General features: G+C 40.0%; 1 protein-coding gene across 2 annotated transcripts in view; it reads left to right on the top strand.

Moving 5' to 3' along the window:
* ARHGAP15 (Rho GTPase activating protein 15) overlaps window positions 1–21,901 on the top strand; it is a 662,169-nt gene that overhangs the window by 590,127 nt on the left and 50,141 nt on the right. Inside the window, exons 13-14 of one of the 2 annotated variants that reach the window (XM_051849585.2) lie at window positions 6,379–6,484; window positions 8,989–9,129. In XM_051849585.2, coding sequence (XP_051705545.1) covers window positions 6,379–6,484; window positions 8,989–9,001 — 119 coding nt within the window. In that variant the 3' untranslated portion in view covers window positions 9,002–9,129. Of the gene's footprint in view, window positions 1–6,378; window positions 6,485–8,988; window positions 9,130–21,901 lie in introns of those variants that run through there. The other variant, XM_017342824.3, reaches the window with a different exon arrangement.

Here is a 21,901-nt window from a genome sequence, read left to right as displayed (position 1 = left end):
TTTCCTTCCTTCCTTCCTTCTTCCTTCCTTCCTTCCTTTGTTTCTTTCTTTCTTTCTTTCTTTCTTTCTTTGAAAGGCAGAGTTACAGAACGCAGGAAAGAGAGAGAGAGAGAGAGAGAGAATATCTTCCATCTTCTGGTTCATTCCCAAAATGGCTACAACAGCCAGGTGGGGCCAGGCCAAAAGCAAGAGCCAGGAGCTTCTCCTGAGTCTCCCACGTGGATGCAAGAGCCCAATCACTTAGGCCATCCTCTGTTGCCTTCCCAGGCCCATTAGCAGGGAGCTGAATGGAAAGTGGAGCAGCCGGGTCTCGAACTGGCACCCATATGGGATACAAGCATTGCAGGTGGTAGCTTTACCCACTATGCCACAATGCCACCCCACCCCATATTTTTAAGTAAAGAATTGAAAGCATCAGAAATTTAAGCAACTTGTCCAAAATCATACAGCAATGCAAAAATTCTCAGTTCTTCCAGATTCCTTCACGGTATACCACTTCTCTTATTTATAATGTGAGTTTGAAGAATGTGTACATTGTAACAATTTGTGAGGCTTGAATTTTTCCCAGACTGTCTCTTCTAAAGTAAATGTAAACTATTTAAAGACATGAAACTATTGTTTTCATACTTTGGATGATTCCTCAACCCTCAACTCAAGTTTTGTCTTTTAAAAACATATCCTCAAAGACTGGTAACTAATTGTAGGGTAATGCTGAAACAAATAAAATCTTCTCTAAGGCTACTCACACCTCTCTGTAAGAAAGCTGTCTCTAACTAAATTCTGAAATGGCCACCATACAAAAGTAGAAATTGGATGGAAACTAGAGAACTGCTTTTTACCAAATATAGCCCTGACCTATAGTGACTACCATGTTTTTCATACAGGATACATTAAACATTCCAGAATAACTTTCAGAAGTGCAACAGCTGTGGTACTGCTGACCTCCTTAAAATAAAGAGATACAGTTGTCCTTTAAGAATTATAGATAATAAGATGAATAGTGCTCCCTATACATTGGGTGGCGAGAGAATCCAGTCTTTTCTTCCTCTGGATGAACCTATATAACAAAGCAGAATTTATTTTAAAATATGATTTAATGTGTGGCTATAAATAAGTAAAGAAAAACAAACGCTTGGATGATAAGGCCGGAAAAGTGCCCTGAGGTCATCAGGCCCACAGTTGTTCACTGTGCAGATCTCTTTCCATGGTCATATAACTTTATCTTATCTCTTTTCTAAGAGGCATTTGGTTGTAAATGTCCTTGTTTCAGCAGCAACATTTCACGCAGATAAATGCAAATGTAACTATTATAAACCATGTTTCAGAAAACATACCCTGAAAAGCAGGAAATCGAGAGAAAACTATAAACTCAGACTCTTAGCATAACATTAAAAGCTATTTCCCTCTATGGGAAAGACAGTACTTCTCTAAGTAGCATGTGGTTGTTTTCTAAGAAACTCCTTGACCACAATGAGTTTGAGTTGTTTGAAAAGATAGGGACGTAACCTGATTTAACATTACACATTGTATACATTCATCTCGTTGCCATACTGAAACCCCATAGACATGTGCAACTTAGATAATCATCAAAAAAAGAAAAGAGGGGCAGATGGGTGAGGCGTAAGCATTTGTGAGAAACCGTTGAGACTCACTACTGGATGGCAAAAAAGTTTTATATGGAGCTATGGTTTCAGAGTGCAGACATTGAAGCGGCTCTGCGATCCAGGCTGGGACTAAAATGGAGGTATTAAAACATAAAGTAGATACAGAAATAAATCATAACAGAATGAGGATAGGAAGCAAATGTAAATGAAATGGGGAAGAATTATGATGTTCATTATTTCTGTAAAGATTTTTTGTCTCTTTGTATATGCCTTATCTAAGAGCTTCTTCAGTTCTCTAAGTAGCAAATTGTCATTCCCCCACCCCAGTCATAATGTAAAAAAGTCAGAGCTATCTCAAAGTCTTCTCAAAACTTTCAGTGCTTCACGATAATGAGAAACCATATGCTGAAGGAGAAATATTAATAGAAAATGCTGTCTTTCAGATGCTCACTGAATCAATTGAAGACAGTTGACACATCTTTAGTAAGCCGTGTATGAATCTTAGCTCATTAACCACTCCTGTATTATGTATGCTGATTCCAATTCCTAATATGACACATCAATAAACCAGATCTGAAAAGGTGTCATTTCGATTTTAATGTATCCAATTGTATTTTTAGATGTTCCCCCACTTAGTAGCGTTTGCGTTATTTCCTGATTTTACCAGCTATGGAAGAGTGGGTGTGGTATTGATTTGAATGAGAAAGCACTACTTTCCTATAATTTTTTCAAAAAATTTTGTTCTGATTATGTTGTAAGAAAAACTTGTTCCTTCTGAATAGTTCAGCTCTCTCAGGCATCATGCAGTTCCCCTCTAAGAGTTAAGTACAACTTATCCACAGACATGTGTGTACCTCTTTCCAACTGCGTGATACCTCAAATATGTGTGAATGAAGAAAGGGAGAGAGAAATATTTCCATAAAATATTATTCATGTAGAATGTTTCTTATTGGCACACTTGTTAACCACCATATACTTTTATAAGGATTTTTATGTATAAATGAACTGCTCACCAATCAGATCATCAACTTCGCAGCCCATCAGAAAGCATTTATGGCATTGTTTAATGGATGGCTACCATAGCAATTGTGTTTCACCCACTGGCATCCTCTCAGTTCAAGAATTTGCAAGTACATTTTGAATGTTCACTACAACCAGATAGTAGGCTAAGTGCTGGAAATAAATGGAGAACCAGACTCAGCAGAATCTCAAACAAGGTGAGGGGGGAGGTGACCGTTTATAGAGTGCTTAGTTTTACTAGTCATTGTGTGCATGTCACATTACATACTATCTTATTTATTCCATAAAACTACTTTTAGGTGTTCTTCAAAGAAACTTGTCCAAGACCACACGACTCATAAAACTCTGCTACAGAATTCAAACCATGTCAATCCATGTTCATGTCTTTCATTATTAGTTCACAAATTCTTGCTTCATTAATTTAATCCACACATACCAGTACAAACGTTGCCCATCTTTATACAGAATTTTCTCTATTTAGTGGGAAAACTGACAGACATTCAAGTGGTGGTAGACTATGTGAAGTGTTTTATAAGTAGAAGCTCTAAGTTCAGTGGAACTTGCGTGAGAGGGAGAATCAATCATAATTCTGTTACCTGGTCGCTTACAAGACTTGGTAATGATACCTGCCAAGTGCTATGGCAGTGACCTTGCAAACCAAGTATTCCCAATGAAGCAATGTCCATCCTTTTTAAACCCATGCTGACTGTATCACACATTCTCTAATATTGAAGTTTTTTGGATACAGCTATGAAGACAACTCTCTACTTAATAGCTGTTTGTCAAGCTTAATTTATGGCTTCAACCACTGTAGCTCTCAATGTCAATTAATCCCCTTTTTCAAGAGTCTGACGTTGATCTGATTATTATTATAGTTGGAAATTTTAAACAAATGAAAAATTTCTCCTCTCTTCACTTCCCTCATCCACATTCCCAGTATCATCTTAATTGCTGGAACCAAATGGTTCACCATGTCCCCAGGTACATTACACTGCTAGCGGTGTGCCTGGCTACACATAAGGTATCCACCTCTTGGATTTTTGTGTGCATGTGTATAATCATTGTTGTGTGGTATTGGCTTCAGAGGGGTAGGTACAAGGTATCCAATCATCCTTAATAGCTCTGTACTGGGTATATTAAGCCAAATATACTATCATCTTTATTGACTTATTTTACTTCATTTTCTGAGTTAGGCCTCAGGCCCAAACTGGTCATTGGAAAATCATGTTTTCTTGCCATCATTAAACTACAAATGGGCTTTCTACTCTTCAGTGGGAAAAAATTAAGTCTGTCATAAGCTATGATGTTACAACTTTTTTCTCCTTCTCTCTACCCTTTGCTTTTTGTTTTTTGTTGTTTTTTTTTTCTTTTTTCATTTTCAGATGTCCAGGCATATTATGCTGGGACTCCTCTAAGAATAACTGCAATTTGGAAAGCTTTGACTGCTGGAGGCATTTTTATAGGACTTTGTGGTTTTAGGAAGAAAAAAAAAAGCCTCCAAGCAGACTATAAGGAAGACTATCCCCATGCCATTTTAGCCAAATGTCATCTTCGACAGAATTTTTTTCCTATAATTCCTTATAAAATGTTGCCTTTGCAACAATGTGTCAAAGAAACTACCAGTTTCTAAGCTAATTCTCTTATACCACTATATTAAGTTTATAAATATATTAACAGGAGATTATGATTTGGGCTTCTGGAAATACATCTTACTAGGAACTCTGTTTGACCTTAGTATCAGAGACCCATTCTCAAAGGCTTAAGGACCCAAGAGTTTATTTTCCTATGGCAAAGAAACTCAGAGGTGGGAAATACAAGACTGTTCTGACTGCTTCACAGATACAAGGAAGTTCTGTCAGGCCGTGTGTTCCATTCTGCATAGATTCAATTTCAAGGTCATCTCACAATGCAACCATTCCATCTATATTCTAAAAAAACAGGAAAGAGAAAGCTGAATCCCAACAACAGTTGGCCTTAAGCCTCATTGGCCAGATTTGGTCACCAGCCCAATCCATCTGCCAATGGCCCCTTTGGGCTAGGTATATTGCCATTCTCTCCACAGGATTGTCTTGCTAAGAGGATGGCCATTGAGTAGATGTCCATGTTACCTATCATTTTCCTACACATCATCTCTTCTGGTGGTGGATTATTTTAAAATGATCAGGAGGTCTGTGATGGAAGTTAGAAATAAAGTATAGAAAAGGAAAATACTTAAGCAACTGTACCTAAAGTGTCTGAGTTCATTAAATAATTACAGTTCTGCATGGGTGTGTCCTGGTTAAAAGTGTGCGATGGATTTGCTAGTGTTCTAAGTAACTCAGTTGGTTTTCCCATCCATGCCTATAAAAGCAAAAGGAGGCCGGCGCCGTGGCTCAATAGGCTAATCCTCTGCCTAGCAGCGCCGGCACACCGGGTTCTAGTCCAGGTCGGGGCGCCGGATTCTGTCCCGGTTGCCCCTCTTCCAGGTCAGCTCTCTGCTATGGCCCAGGAGTGCAGTGGAGGATGGCCCAAGTGCTTGGGCCCTGCATCTCTTGGGAGACCAGGAGAAGCACCTGGCTCCTGCCTTCCGATCAGCGCGGTGCGGCCAGCCCCAGCGCACCGGCTGTGGCGGTGGCGGCCATTGGAGGGTGAACCAACAGCAAAGGAAGACCTTTCTCTCTGTCTCTCTCTCTCTCTCTCACTGTCCACTCTGCCTGCAAAAAAAAAGAACCAGATGAAGGAAAGCAATCTTTGTGGTTTGCAGTCTTCAGCAACCCCCTGTTGTGAGAAATGTATACAACCAGGTATTCAGATATTTCCATTTTCATTTTTTTGCACTCTCTTATTTTACAGTAAAACCAAGGTCTGTCACAGAGAAATATTAATACAGAACTCATTTTAAAAAAAACTTTTGCCCTTCCACCAATTTAAGCGAATAGTAGGACATTTGTAAGTGAATCACACATTCCTCATTCTTATTGCTGCTGTAACAATATCATTATTTCAATGGCTCAAAACAGCACAAACTTAATTTCCTACAGTCTTGGGGTTGAGGGAGACACGTCTAAAATTAGTTTCACTGGGCAAAAATTCAGATGTGGGTAGGCTTCAGTGACATTTGGAGGTTCTTTTTCTTACCTTTTTCCTAGTTAGAGGATATCATCATTCCAAAGCACATGACCATTCATCTCATAATCTTTCACTACCTGCTTCTATTGTCACATCACCTTCTCTCTCTGATTCTCAACCTCCTGTTTCCTTCTGATAAGTACATTTCTTACTACATCAGGCCTACCTAGGTAATCCAGAAAAATCTCTGCATCTCAAAAATATCTGATTTAAGCATACGAGATTATCCAGAAAATCTCTCCATCTCAAAATCTGATTTAATCACACCTGCACAGTCCCATTGCCATATGCAGTCCCACAGTCACAGATTACAGGAATGAGACATGGACTTCTTGGTAAGGCCATTGTTTATTCTATCATACTTTGCAAATGGGAGATTTGAGAAAAAAAATTCAGTACTGGATTTTAAGAGGAATATTGTGTCACAATCACACTGTTGCTGCATTGATGTTAACATGGTGTAATTCAGAGCCCATGTAATAAAACTCCACCAGAACTAGATTGAGTATACCTATTCCCTTTGGTGACTGATCAGGAATTCCAGTTGTGAAGTCAGTCCAAAATTCTTCTAAGAAAATTCTCTCATGTACCTATTAAATTTCATTCCTTTCTGACTTTCTTTTGTCTTTTTTTTTTTTTTTTTCAGAAAAGCAAGACAACAACACAAGAGTTGAAACTGTGAAGTCTCTTGTACAAAAACTCCCTGCACCAAATCGTGACACCATGAAAGTCCTCTTCGGGCATCTAACTAAGTAAGTTGTAAGATTTCTGGGTGTGTCACATTATAGTCATTTCCTAAATGAGCAACATTTAATTTCAAGTCTCTTAAAGAGTTTCCAAATGTGTCCATCTCATGATTTCTCCTATAGCTGACCTAAATTTTTCTGCAGAAGCTGGAGAATGTACTACAGATAGGAAGGAGAACTTACAAAAGGGACTTCTAAAAGGTTTATTTTTTCCTGGCCTTTTCAACATGTAAATGTTTGCTGATTGATTGTCAGAACCACCGCCAGGACCTGGGATTGGACATCTTGACTTTGTTATCTAATGTAATAGAAAGAGCATGAAATGATTCCAATATGAGTTCAGGCTTAGTCCCACTGTGTACCAAGTACTGGGATTGCAAATATGTGATTTAAACTCTCTAAAATCCAATTTCCTCGTTAGTAAAATGTCAGTTTCGATTGATAAGGTGTTGTCTATATAAACAGCTAAGAGAAGAGTATTCTAGGAAAAAAGTCAAATGATAAGACCCACAAGCCCCAAAGAGTTTAATGTACACTCAGCTCTCCATATCCATATGTTCTCTATCTGCAGATTTAAACAAACATGGATCAAAAGAATTCAGAGAAAAAAAAAAAAACTGGGTCTGTGCTAAGCATGTATAGGCCTTTTTCTTTGTTGATAATCCCTATTTAATACAATACAACACAGTATCAATATGTTTGGTATTATTAGTAATTTAGAGATTTAAGTACACTATAGGATGTGTGTAGGTTAAGTGCAAATACTACAGTATCTTATATAAGGGATTTGAGCATCTACAGATTTTGGTATCCACAAGGGTGCTAGAACCTTCCCCCACAGACACAGAAGGGTGACTATTTGAGAAGCAGAAAGCAGACCAGGCTGGCTCTTGGCTGATGAGCTGGCCAGGTGGTGGCAGGAACTGAGGTCCTGCACATAAGAGGAATCAAGTGTGTCTCTTAGGGTTTCAGTTTGGGCAGTTGTAGAAATGACAGTGCTACATACAAAGATGGGCGAAACTATAGGAGGAACAAATTCAGTAAAAGAGCAAGTTTAAAAGCTCTATTTTGGACATGTTAAGTTTTAAATGACTCAGTGGCCTTCTGTTATCACATTCTTTAGATAAGGCAGAATACAATACAAGTGATGAAATTTTGGCTTCCACCATAGACACATAGTAATATTGAAGCCTGATGATAGAGTATCAGATAGATTGGACTGTTTGGCCTTTGTGAGATTAAATCTCCTTAATCATCCATTCCTTGTAATGAGTCATTACTACAGATTGTTCAACTAATCCATTACATGATTTATAATTGTGAATATAATGCATGCAGTTGTACAAAAAATTAGCAAACGTGATGCCTCTCCCTTAAAGAGTGATATTTGTTTACCAGTTACTCTTAGCTTATAGAGCAGAAGTAACTAATATGTCCTTCCAGACCTATTTCCAGGTACATGCAAACATATGTATGTGCATATAGTTGCTTCTACTGCTAAAGTGCATCATACTGCTCATTTTGTTCCACAGTTGTTTTGCAAAATATGAACAGTCTTCTGTATCATTAAACAGATTTGACTTATTCTTTCTAATGATGGCATAGTTACCCATGGTATGGATAATCCGTAACTTGCTGAATCAGACGTTGCATTAGGAAACAGGTTTAATCTAATTCATCATATTAGATTCTCTCTTATTTTATACTCAGAGAGGAGCTTTGTCCCAGAATTCAGAATATCCCTTGTTGTCAGAGTGTCTCGTCCTATCACTGCCACATCATGGCAACAGAGGGAAATTCAGTGTGGTTAGGTTAGTAAAAGGATTATGGACTTAAAAGAAACAGAGAGACCTATGGTCTAACCCTCGTTCTGCCTTCCCATTATGATGTCAGGCAAGTAAAATTGGATTAAATCATATCAATCATGTTTTGTGGTTATGAGAATTAAATGAGATAATGCATATAAAATGCCTGGCACAAGGTAAGCATTCCTCAAATATTAATTCTTTTCCTTAGGATTCAGATACACCATGAAAAGGGTTTCACATTACAAGTAAATACTGGAGTTCCTATCTCTGAAACTTTAACTGAACAAAGTCATAAAACAAATGGAAAAGTATCCTCTGCAATGCAATGCAACACCTAGTCTTGGAGTTCCTGAGAAATATCCATTACTCAAGTCTCAATTATTCCTGTATGTTTTTAACTTAAAGGATGTCTATAAAATGAAGAAACTAAGAGTCAGCTAAACCCTCCTACAACACACATACACACACACACACACACACACACAGCATCTATACAGATTAAATTCTTCAAAGGGTGAGGCTCCTCCATGACCGTAACACACAATCCCAGTATTCACAACTAAAGTCTGATTGTGTTTATCACACCTAAATGAATTTCCTCATATTGTTAGAACCTTTGTTCAGTTTAATAGAGATGTAAAAAACTAATGAATTAAATCTTAAATTAAGACATAAGATAAGATTATGTTATCTCCTTCCTAGCATTCACATTTGAAGATGTATCACTGTAGATGAGGCTAAGAAGTGTTACTTGCCAGCTACCAACCTTTCTTGGATGGTGTGACCATATTCCGCCCTGCATCAATTTATAAACTGGATTTAATTATGCACAAGTGTGTGCACACGATTATATCTTGTTAAGCATTTTTTTTTGCTAAGTTTTTGATAAACAGCCAATCGTGGCATGTCATCAAAGCCTCAGAAGACTAAATAAGAAGATTGTTTAACTAGAATTTAAATATATTCATGTTTGAAAGAATCATTAGAATGTTTTCCTTAGTCTTGATGCATTTGGTAGTTCTTCAGAAAATCCACCGTCAACACTTGTATGGAGTGTTTATTCCAAATTGTTGCAAATATATATATATATTTTCAAGTTTGTTTAGTGAGGGTCAGGGAACATAATGAAGTGCCAAAAATTCCACTTGACCTACGTACTCTGCAGTCAACAGAACAGATCACCATTTTTGCAGAGCTTTGAATTAAACTTTCTTCTCAAAGCAGAACAGCTACCAACTGAGAAAGCTTAATATGGCACAGTTGGACTAGAAAGAAGGTGGATGTAAATCCTGTCCACAAAAGCCAGAATATTTAAAGCGTTGTGATTATATTCAGCATAAAATTACACAATGCCTGCATAGGTTGTATAGTTTCAAAGTCTAAAGATGTTTAATCATACTCAAGTTCAAGTGCTCCTGTTATCATAGCTTGAGACCAGGGATTCTGAATAAGCTATCACCTCAAAATACCATCAATCACCAATATTGATTAACGGCCGCTTTCAAAAACTGGCATTATAGTTAAAGACCCCAGAAGATCCTGTGGTACCTTCTGGATTGTGATATAAATAACAAGTTCTAGCTCTATAAAATATAGATCAACTGCATTTTCCTGTTCTTCTACTTCTGGCAGAAATAAAGATGATGCCAATCAACAGGAGACCTAAAAAGACAGTTTACTTGCTGATGAGTAGTAGTTGGAGTTTGAGAGCCAAAGAATTAAGAAGCAGAGAACCACTAAAAGATTACATGCCAGACAATTGCATGAGATGCTTATTGTTTATGAAAGTCATCTGAAAACTGTGCTGGGTGAAAGAGATAAAAGGAGAAAAGAAACCCATAGGTCTCAAGGGGATTGTAGTTGGATTGTAGTGATGGACATCAATTGGAAATAAGTGCTCCAAATCTTGGGATTTTTTTCAAAAGAAAGTACTCAAAACTTTTTTTTCCCTCACATTTCTTTATCCCCTCTATCCAGTTGTCCTCAGAGATAAGTCTGAGGTTTCAGTGCTGGGTAATTCTGAAAATAGTCCCCATGACAACAGTTTTTTCAAAAGTAAAAGAAAGTATTGTTTAGAATGGTACCCTTATCTCTGTTTTGCAAGTGTAGACAAGGGAATGAGGAGGATGGCCTTCTAAAAAACTAATGAAATGGGGTGAATCCCATTTTGGCACGTGTATATTGAATCAAATCCTTAATATGCAGTTGGTTGTGATGTAGCAGCCAGCATATTGAGAAAAAAATATCTGTAGCATGTCCCAAGAATGAAGACCTTTCAAATCTTCATACATTTTAGCATTTCATGTACATCAATTTCACCATTCTCTCCTAAGTAACATAGAAGGAAAGAGTTTATGAAGATACAAACTGTTTGTGATAGTTCTGTTGCCATGGTTTAAACTCAGAAACAGCATATGTGTTCTGGAGCAGCGGCTGGGTTATATAGAACATGTACATGATGTTTACTTAGTGAAATGGGGTTCATGGCTTTGTTTTTAATTTGAGTGAAGTGGTAAATGAAATCAGGGATACATATTTTACATATTCAGAAAGAGTATAATTATAAATATGTGAAAATTGTACATACAGAAAAGACTGCAAAATATTTGCTAAAATGTTAGTACTTCTTTGAGTTATTGAATTGTAAAAGTTTTTCATATGTTTCATTTTATACCCTAACAATGGTATGGAAAGAGACACTGAGGGTGAGGCAACAAGAAAGATCTAGCTTGGGAGTAGGACCAACCTGAATGTGGGTCTTAGTTCTGCCACTTCCTGGGAGTATATGTAACCTTGGCCAAGTCACTCAAATCTAAGCTGCCACTTTTTTCATCCATAAAATGGAGATCGCAATAGAACTTATTTCTGTGGTGAAGAGTGTATGAATAATGCCTTTAAAAAGTCATGCACATTACCGGCCGGCGCCATGGCTCACTAGGCTAATCCTCCGCCTTGTGGCGCCGGCATACCGGGTTCTAGGCCCGGTCCAGGAGCCAGATTCTGTCCCAGTTGCCCCTCTTCCAGGCCAGCTCTCTGCTGTGGCCAGGGAGTGCAGTGGAGGATGGTCCAAGTGCTTGGGCCCTGCACCCCATGGGAGACCAGGAGAAGTACCTGGCTCCTGCCATCGGATCAGCGCGGTGCGCCGGCCGCGGTGGCCATTGGAGGGTGAACCAATGGCAAAGGAAGACCTTTCTCTCTGTCTCTTTCTCTCACTGTCCACTCTGCCTGTCAAAAAAAAAAAAAAAAGTTAAAATAAAAAGTCATGCACATTACCTAGCAAATATTAGGTAGCAAAATACATTTTGTATGTATAAGTATAGGAAGAATTGCTGTGGCAGTGTGGAATGAAATTACTGTCAGACTTCCTGGACTCTGGAAAATTCTACACCCATCTCAGAATCTTTTTTCCAAAACATGAGTTTCCTTATTGGCCTATCTCAATCGGTTCTCCAGAGTTCCGGTGAAGCTGTTTTCACATGATTAACAAGCCACGTGACTCTCCTGTCCTCATGCCCAGTCCCAACTCTATTCTCTCTGGATTCCCCAGGCATCCTGGCCAGCATCTTGTATCATGGTCTCAGTTTCAATCCTTTTCACCTTCCAGGCAATAATTTGTGATAGGATCTAATCTGTCTCATTTGGGGACAGATGTGAAGATTAGAAACAGGAACAGATCTTCCAGTGCTTCTCATCAACAGCCTCCCCTGACAGTTTCCTAGGGACAATTCTCTTGCCTTGGTGTCTAACATGCAATGATTCTCGCAGTGAGAACATAGCACCGACTTTCTGAAAGCCTGGTGACACATTTTGAAGCTGGTAGGACCTTTCCCTATGCCTCAGTTTCCAGTGTAAACATTACCAGAATCTCATCACCTACATCTCCAACGGGCCTGGCACTGAAACTCCTGTTGCCACTACTGTTAGTAATGTGTTCTAGCTGTTGACGTCGTTTTCCACATTTTTATTTCCAAGATAAAAATAATACATGGTAATTACCAAAAATTCATAAAATAAACACTAAAGCATTTCCACAGAGCTAAATTGAACTAGTTAGCCAGGTTTACTCTGTGGCATGCATTTTGGAAGCCAAAACAATCTCAATTTTTTTAAAGGAAGGAGAACATAAAAGGTCTCCTGCCTGCCCATGGGTCATTCAGAGAAAGTCAAAATGTGTTAGGAAGGAGTTGGTTTTAAAGATGACTTACGAAGTCATGGCATTCATTGATTTTTGAAAACAGCCTTGGAAAAGAATATATTGGTTGCAGATTTTTGATGCAAATAAACAAGCTCGTAGGAGACTTACACGTTGTAAAATAGGTTGAAAGGAGAGCTAAAAATCTTGCCATTTGCATTGACTCTAAGAAAATCGTCCAGCTGTTCATGGAATTCCAAGGTGAAAAAATGATATGGCTGAGTAGACAAATCTCATGGAAGCACGCCAGTTGAATGCTGAATTGAAATGAGAAACTGTTGACTGTGGCTATTTTGTGAGAGTAAACCGATATTTAAAGCTTCTCTGTGGTCTTCATGGACATTAAATAAAATATTCTACAAAAGCATGTCAGAGGCAACTTAAACGATGATAACCTGGAAGCATAACGGTTGCATGAGGAAACAACGGTGAGGAACTATTTCATCTATTCTGTAAAACACACTGTGGGCATTTCTGATATTTTGTGGAAAAAAACTTAGATATGGTTGAAGAACAGACTTCACAACCCACAAGACTCACCCTTCTCTCTGGTCATCAAGAGCAATGGCTCGTGGCCGGTGCTGTGGTGCAGCAGGTTAAAGCCCTGGCCTGCAGCACCAGCATTCCAATATGGGCACCAGTTCAAGTCTCAGTTGCTCCACTTCCTATCCAGCTGCCTGCTAATGTACCTGGAAAAGCAGTGGAAGATGACCCAAGTCCTGAAGAAGCTCCTGGCTCCTGGCTTCAGATAGGCTCAGCCCTGGCCATTGTGGCCATTTGGGGAGCAAACCAGCAGATGGAAGGCCTCTTTTCTCTACCTCTCTCTGTAACTCTGTCTTTCAAATAAATAAAAATAAATCTTTAAAAAAAAAAAAAAGCAAAGACTGGTGAGGCTCTTTGCCTCCCATGCAGACCTCTGAATGCGCAGCTCTGGTGTGCTTTGGAGCAGGGTATGTTTTTCTGTGCTGTCTTCTGGCACTGCCCCCTTCAACCACAATACCTGATATCCAACGACTTGCAGGCCATTGGTATTTTTACTGGAAAATGAGGAACCTGTACAAATTGTTATTTTCTTTTACTCTCTCTTTTCTTTTCCATGGTTCCCCCAATCCCAGAGGGACAGGGGTTGCAAGTTGTTTAAAATAAGCTAGAAGCTTAATAGCTCCTTTGCTTATATATTTGAAGTATTTGAAATGGCACCCTAATCATTTTGAAGAGCTAATGTACTTCCTATGGGCCTAAAATTCCTCAACTGGACTCCTGTGGCAGAATTTGGCCTGGTAGTTAAGAAAATTAATTACTCTGATCATGAGGGTGAAGCAATAGTTCCCAGCTCCCTGTAGTAATCATTAAAATGTCATCTACTTAGGAGACATCTTGGCACGGAATTTATAAGGTTTGTGAGCTGGGGACTAAGGTTCATTGAACCTTCCAGTAGTGAATCCTTGTTTTAGGGGAAGACTTTAGGAGATAAGATTTTTAAGACTGGAGTGAAACTATTACTTTAGATTTAACATTTGAATAGTAATATTTACCACTGAATAATAAGAAACAAAACCAACCTTAGAGTGACTGCTATCTTATCTTTCCTGGTTAGTGAAGGTGCACGTTATGGGGTAATTCCTCATAAGAGGTAGATATTTTTTAAGTTTCCCCAGCTTTTTCTACTGTGAATCTTGGCCTTTTACCTAATGGAAAGAACTGAGGATTTGGAAGGAGAAGACATAGGCTCAAGTCCCAACCTCAGACCTTAAAAATTGTACAATGTTCAGAAAAAATTTTTAATGTCTCTAACCCTTGCTTTTGCTCATTTGTGAAATATAGGTCAAATAAATTCACATTTGTGAAAATGTTTGTTAACTATAAAATCCTACCCACTAATTCCTTCAGGAAGTTTTAAATGAGGGCTTGCTGTGTTCCAGGCCTGAATGAAATCAGGGATTGTCAGACTGTGTCCATGGGCCACATCTAGACTGCCTATTTTTGTCAATAAAGCTGTATTGGAATACACACATATATTTGTTTATATATTGCCTATGGCTGTTTTCACACTGCAATGGCAAGAGTTGAGTACTCACAAGTTACACAAAGCCAAAAATATTCACTCAGCCCTTTCAAAAAAAAAAAAATACTCCTACAGAAAGGCCATTGTGGTACAGTGGGTTAAGCCATGGCTCAGAACACCTGCATCTCATATTGAAGTATAAGTTCCAGCTGCTCTGATTCCTACCCAGCTTCCTGCTAATGCATCCTGGGAACAGCAGCTCATGGCTTAAATGTCTGGGCCCCTGCCACCCATATGGGTGACCAGGATGGAGTTCTTGGCTCCTGGCTTTGGTCTGGCCCAGTCCTGGTTGTTGTGGTCATTTGAAAAGTAAATCCAAAGAGAACTTCTCTCTCTCTCTCTCTCTCTGTGTGTGTGTGTGTGTGTGTGTATGTGTGTGTGTGAGAGAGAGGGATACTCTGCCTTTCAAATAAAATGAATAAATAGACATTAAATAGACATTAAAAATAAGAAGAAAAGAGAAAAAGTTGCTGACCTTTCAACTCAATACTGGAGGCATGAAGAAGAGTCCTGCCTTCACATATCTTACCATCTTCTCAGGTAGTTAAATTAGTAAGCAGTTACAATCAATGTGATGTGACACAAGAGTCTGTGAGACCACCAAGTGAAGCAGGAACAGAAATTTGGCAGAATATGAGCCTGGAATGTGTAAACAACTTAAATTGTGAAGAGTATCATATGCTTTCTAAGGCATTTAGATTTCTTTTGGTGGACATGCAGAAAACCCCTGAAAGGTCTGGAGGAAGGAGCTAAGGTGATGAGATTTGTACTTCTAGAGATCACAGTTGTGATAAGAGTGAAGGTAATTTTTAGGAGGGCAACACTAGAGGTCAAGAAGACTGTTTCTTAAGAGGGCTAATATCCTAGTCCAAGCTAGAAATCCCAAAGTAAGGGATAGTAGGAAGAATGAGGCACAGGGGTGGAGACCAGAGACACCAAGGAGACGGATTCAACAGGACATGCTCATTGAATGCAGAAGGAGGGAGGAGTCCAAGATGGTAGCCAGGCTTTGAAGTGCTAGCATGTGCATGATGGCATCCTTAGCTCACAGACTGGAAAAGGACCCAACTGGAGGCTGAAACTTGCGGGACATGATGTGATTTAGTCTCTGTTGACATTCTGTTAGCATAGTCCAGCAGATGATAAGAAACACTGCTGAAAATGTAAGAAAGGTGATTGAGATCTTGGTATAAACTTGAAAGCTGTCAGCTTAAGATCTCGGTATAAACTTGAAAGTTGTCATTTTAAGGATAGCAGGGGAGTAAGATAATAAATGAGACAATGTGAAGAGAGTTGAGAACAGACTTCCAAGATCTTCTGACATGGACAAGGTTGTCCGAGGAAGAGACATCAGGAATGGCATCTGGCAACAGCTTTCAGGTGAATAAAGAGAAAATTTGTCAAGAGCAGATTATATTTTGTGATGAAAATCAATAATTAAGGGGCTGGCATTGTAATGCCAGAATTTCTTATCAGAGTGCATTTGAGTGCTGGCTACTCTGCTTCTGATCTAACTTCCTGCTAATGCTCCTTGGAAGGCAGCAGATGATGGCCCAAGTAACTCGGACCCCTACCACTCATGTGAGAGATCAGGATGAAATTCTTGGCTGCTGCCTTCAGCCTGACCCAGTCCTGACTGTTGCAGGAATTTGCATTGAATGAGCAGATGGGACATCTCTGTCTCTCTCTCTCTCCATCTTATACTCCCTCTCCTCTCTCTCTATTCGTCTGTATTTCAAATAAATAAACAAATCCTTTTTAAAAATAAAATTACTAGCTTCACAAAAAAGGTCTAGAAAATCCAGCAGAATTTCTAGCAATGACCAGCTTCTGTTCTTTTATTGTTGTTGTAGATTTATTTGTTTATTTATTTATTTGAAAGGTAGAGTGAGACAGAGAGAGGGGAGAAAGGGAGAGACAGAGAGATCTTTCATCTGCTAGTTTACTCCCCAGATGATAACAAAAGCCAGATGTGGGCTAGGCAGAAGCCAGGAGCCAGTAACACCATTCTGGTCTCCCATATGAGTGGCAAGGGCCCAAATACTTGGGCCATCATCCTCTGCCTTCCCAGGAGCATTAGCAGAGAGCTGGATCAAAAGTGGTGCTGGTGGGACTTGAACCGGTGTGCTGATATGGGATGCAGGCATCAAATGGTGGCTTTATTTGATGTGCCAGAATGGCAGCCCCGCCCAGCTACTGTTCTTTTAAGTTGATTCATCATCTGGGAAAAATCACAGAAATAAATATAGTAATCTCACAGGAAAAAATAACAACTCTGTAATATAATCAGGACCTGAAAATATTAGTGAGAATGGAAATCATAAAGAACTGAGCAGGCTCCTCCTGCCATTAGAACATTGGCTTGGCCGGCACCGTGGCTCACTAGGCTAATCCTCTGCCTACGGCGCCGGCACCCTGGGTTCTAGTCCTGGTCGGGGCGCCGGATTCTGTCCCGGTTGCCCCTCTTCCAGGCCAGCTCTCTGCTGTGGCCCAGGAGTGCAGTGGAGGATGGCCCAGGTGCTTGGGCCCTGCACCTGCATGGGAGACCAGGAGAAGCACCTGGTTCCTGCCTTGGGATCAGTGCAGTGTGCCGGCCACAGCATGCCGGCCGCAGCGGCCATTGCGGGGTGAACCAACGGAAAAAGGAAGACCTTTCTCTCTGTCTCTCTCTCTCACTCTCCACTCTGCCTGTCAAAAAAAAAAAAAAGAACATTGGCTCTAGGGGTGCAGGAATTTGCATGATTTTTGATTCATGGTGTGCATATGCACAGAGCCCATTCTAGTGTCCCACACATGGAAGATTCTCAGTTATTTTTGTTGAAGAAGCGGAGTCACGTGACTTCATTGAAAAAGGTGCAGATAATCTAATAGCTAGTGAGTTGCTCCAGATAAAGTCAACTTTTGAAGCCTGCAATATTTTTGCAGACTAAGTTCATGAAGCACAGTGTTCTATTTTGAGGGTATACTTGGTAAGAAAACCATTTCTCTCAAGTTTATCTCTCCTTACATGATATTTCTCTTTTCATTATGATGAAGAGAAGAATAGTACAAAGGTGATTGTATCAGTAGGAGAGCATGTTGAAAAGACACAAATCCAGTGAAGAATAAGGGCTCAAAGAGGGTGATCATACAGAGGACACCTTCACAGGGAGCCTGTGGCCACCCTTCAGTGACTGCAGACTCAGCTCCCTTACTGCGTGATGCAGGCGGTTCCTCTGATTTATTGAGTATTTGGGATTAGTAATGGTTGTTAGAATATAGAGATTTCTTTTAACATCTTTTGCCATAACTCCTCCTAAACCGAATAATCTCTACCTTTCTTGCCTCCTTTTAGGTCAACCACAGCCTCCCTGGTCTGTCACTTGTGTCAGATCCAATAGCAACTTCATACTATCTTGAAATACTTAGCATCACATAAAGGAGAGAGAGAGAGAGAGAGAGAGAGAGAGAGAGAGAGAGAGAGATCACCTTTATTAAAAAAAAAAAAAAAAAAAAAAAAAAAAACTTGCCCTCTCCTTTTAAGTATATGGAGTAACTTGGTTCCCATGCTTTGTGAGCAGAGACAAGCAAACTTCAAAGTGGAAGAGGAAAAAAAATCAACCAGACCTCAAGTCACCTGACTTCCAGTCCACTTGACCACACTCTACTCTCTTGCCAATACTAATACTCGATTGTGTTTCCAGGGATGAGGGAACAGTAAAACAAAGTGAGAAAGAGCAGCCAACTATGATAGAGCCATGGGCCCATCACACAAGTCCCTTGTTTTAATTGCACACGAGGTATAACACCAACCCTTTAAATAAAATTATCTGATTAATCCTAACATTAATAAGCCCTTGTATTTATATAAGGAGTTTTTTTGGTATCTGTCTGCCTCCTCCTCTTCCTCCCTTCTTCCCTCCTTTTAATATATTGCTTTCCATCTAAAAAAGCACTTAGAGAAAGTTTCATTTTTAGGGATTCTTTTTAAAACCACGTTCTGTGTCAGCATTCATTAATTCTTGAGGGTATGCGTGTGCACAGACGCGTGCCTATACGTACTTTCAGAAACAGCACATTTTCTAAAGGCAGTGCCGGTACAGCCTTTGCCACCTTCTCTCTCCCCTTTAAACGGAAAGCACTGAACCCAGATGCCCAACCACAGAAGATATTCTTCCAGAAGCAGCATCTGGCTTCCTGGCAAGCCCTCCAGGCGAGTCGTTTGGGGAGCGTTGCTGTTGTCTCTCACTCTGTCACGTGTATCAGATACCGTGGCCTCTCTGGCTGGCATGTCCAGGCAGCTGCCAATTCCTTTCGGTTCACCTTTAATTCTGAGAAACCCGTCCCTTGTTTCCATCTCTTACTGGACTTATTTTTCTCCCTACTGCTCAGAATTCCAGGACAAGCCTAATTCGTCACTGCCTTCTGCTTGTCGACTTCCTCTCCAGCCCTCTATCTTTTAAACGCCAGTGAAATCCGACCTTAACATAGCTTGCTTTTAATAATGTTTCTTAGCCACTTTTTGTCCACCAAGCTCCTTGTCAACAGTAGGGTTGTTCCCTGAAAAGAAAAACAAAACATTCCATCCGAGTCGTTTAGCTTGATGTGCACACAAGACGTGAAAGTATCTTGACATTTGTGTATTATTTAGTTAAGTCATATTGGCTCCTCACATCTTGTCACACCATGAACAAAAGAGCATCACAGGACTGGGAAAGACAAGATGATATCACAGTCAGTCCAGACTGTGCAGCATCCATAAACAGCATGCACTTCAGGAAACAAGATTTTGTTTTTTTAATTAACTTCCTCCCCCTTTTTTACCTGTTAATATATATTCTTATCATCATGAAGGATTTTGTGGGGGTTTTTTTTACGGATAATTGTTAAGAACACAGAGTCCGATGGTAGCCCACGCAACAGGAAGCAGTGACAAGGTGCTGACAAGGCCGGCAGCAGTACCCAGAATGCAGAGGAGAAAGCAGAAATTAGAGCTGCAGGGTGACATCCAGGAATAGTTAACAGAGTTTCTGCAGATTTCCGTGTCGTTGGGTTTGGGCTTTTTATTTTTTTCCTCTCATGCAAGAAGCGCAGATTCTGCGTGAAACTTGAGATCTCAAGACAGCAATGTGTAGGCTGAGGAAAGACTGGACGTTAGCAGTGGACAGGAAGAAGTCTCAGATGTAAATATTAATTAGCCTGTGTCCAGTAGCAGATTCAACCACGCTGACTTTGAAGCAGTATCTAGCTAAAACCATGGGCCTCACTGGAATGAGAGCCTCCAGGGAACAGGGGAAGGAGTCTCGGGGCTCTTTGAGTCAGGCCATTGGAAAAGTCTCCTTGGAAGCCTCTCCATAATAATAGAGCCCAAGTTTAATATGAGAATAGTTAAGTCTGTTGTACCGCTGCCTTAGTGACTTTTTTTTTTTTTTGCCTATAATCTGCCCCAGGTTTATTTGTTAATATGTAAAAAGAAAGTTAAAAGTACATACATGCAGAACTCACAAGCTTTATTAGTAAATATTTTCCTTTGTATGGAGACTCCCATATTTCACTTCTGGTAATTTCTTCTCTTCCTACCCATATTCTTTTTTAATTTAACTATTTTCCTGACAGTTTTCTTTTTCTTTTCCCTGCTTTTCCTCCTGCTATTATAATAATTCACAAATTCTTTCTCCATCCATCCACTTATTAACAACAATAAAAAAAACACATATATCAAGTATTATTATGGGATAGATGCTGAGCTAGAAATTAAGACAATCTCACCAGTAAAGCAATAAACTTCTTGGATCTGAGAACCTCATTCAGGTTTTTTTTTAAAATATTTATGTATTTACTTGAAAGAGTTACACAGCAAGAGAAGGAGAGGCAGAGAGAGAGAGAGAGAATGATCTTCCATCCACTGGCCCACTCCCCAATTGGCTGCAACAGCTGGAGCTGAACCAATCCAAAGCCAGGAGCCAGGAGCTTCTTCTGGGTCACCCATGCAGGTGCAGGGGCCCAAGGACTAGGGCCATCTTCTGCTTTTCCCAGGCCATAGCAGAGATGGATAGGAAGTGCAGCAGCCGGGACTTGAACCCTATATGGGATGCTGGCACTGCAGGCCTCGGCTTTACCCGCTACGCCACAGTGCCGACCCCCCTCATTCAGTTTTGTTATCTATCTCCCTGCCTGTATCTGAGAATGGCCACATCCCCTAATCCTATCCTCAATCCCAATTTTCTCCCCCTACATCATTCCTCTTCTGTAGGACTTGGCACATTAGCCTGTATTTTAGAAGCATTCTGTCAATTATCATCAAATAGAATAAGCCCTTTCACATTTTCATAAACAACATTGGAACCCTTTGGGATGGAACCATTGCAAGAAATAGGCAAGACAAAAATGCTCGTACTCCAGCACCGAAAACATTTTTTTGGCACTCTGTAAATTGATGGTCAACACACATTTGTTAATAAATAGTCTACCCTTTATCACTTTTGTTCACTCATTTATTTCATTCTCTCATTGATTTTCATTTGTCTCCTACGGTGTTTGGGATATGAAAAACTTTTATCTTATTGACTCGTATCTCTTGAGTATCAAAGCAGAATAAATATGTTCACAGGGTGAAAAGGCACGCATAGTGGTACTTCACCTAAAGCTGAATTATTTTCCACTTGTGCACTTCTTCAGCAATCATTTCACATCTCAGAAAAATTCCACCCTCAAACATGTCTCTTCCTCAGATGGGAGCACAGTGCTGCTCTCTTGGCTCCCTGCTCACCCATCTTTTTCTACTTCTCTTTCATTTCCAGCTACCATTCTAAAGTCATGAGTCCTTCCCTGGTGCTGACTTTGAGTCATCAGGAAGGGATTCCATTCTCCCTCCTGGTATACACTTCCTGTTTAGGGTCAGAGGTCCTGCACAGAGATAGGAATTTTACTGGTAGTTTCCAGATCCCACTATGTTTTTTTTAACTGGTGGGAAAGAAGAAATCAAATGCATGCTGTAGTCTGTCCTTCCCCTCCTCTCATGTCACTGAGAGGTCTTAAAGCAATTTCTATTTCCCTGAAAGCCCGAGAAGTTCATCTTGGCAGAGAACAGGCTGTTTTACCCACCCCATTATCACACTGTTGTTATTATCTACATGAGTTTCCACCCTCCTGCCCCGTAACATCCTATAATAGTCCAGCTAAGTCTAGAAGCTACTGGTTATATAGAGAACTCAAGAAATGCTCTCCGTCATGTTCTAGGAATTTCTGTTCCCAAAGCACATATCACAAGAAATAGTGATAAATAAGAACACAGACACACGGCTGTGTGTGGGATTGTGGGTACTGGGGAGAGTAGGAGTGTGGAAGGACATGACCAGAGAAAGGCATTTTGTTCATCG

Source organism: Oryctolagus cuniculus, chromosome 3 (assembly GCF_964237555.1).
Source record: "Oryctolagus cuniculus chromosome 3, mOryCun1.1, whole genome shotgun sequence".
NCBI lineage: Eukaryota > Metazoa > Chordata > Mammalia > Lagomorpha > Leporidae > Oryctolagus > Oryctolagus cuniculus.
The sequence above is the reverse complement of the archived record's forward strand: the minus strand, read 5'-3'. Positions and strand labels throughout refer to the sequence as shown.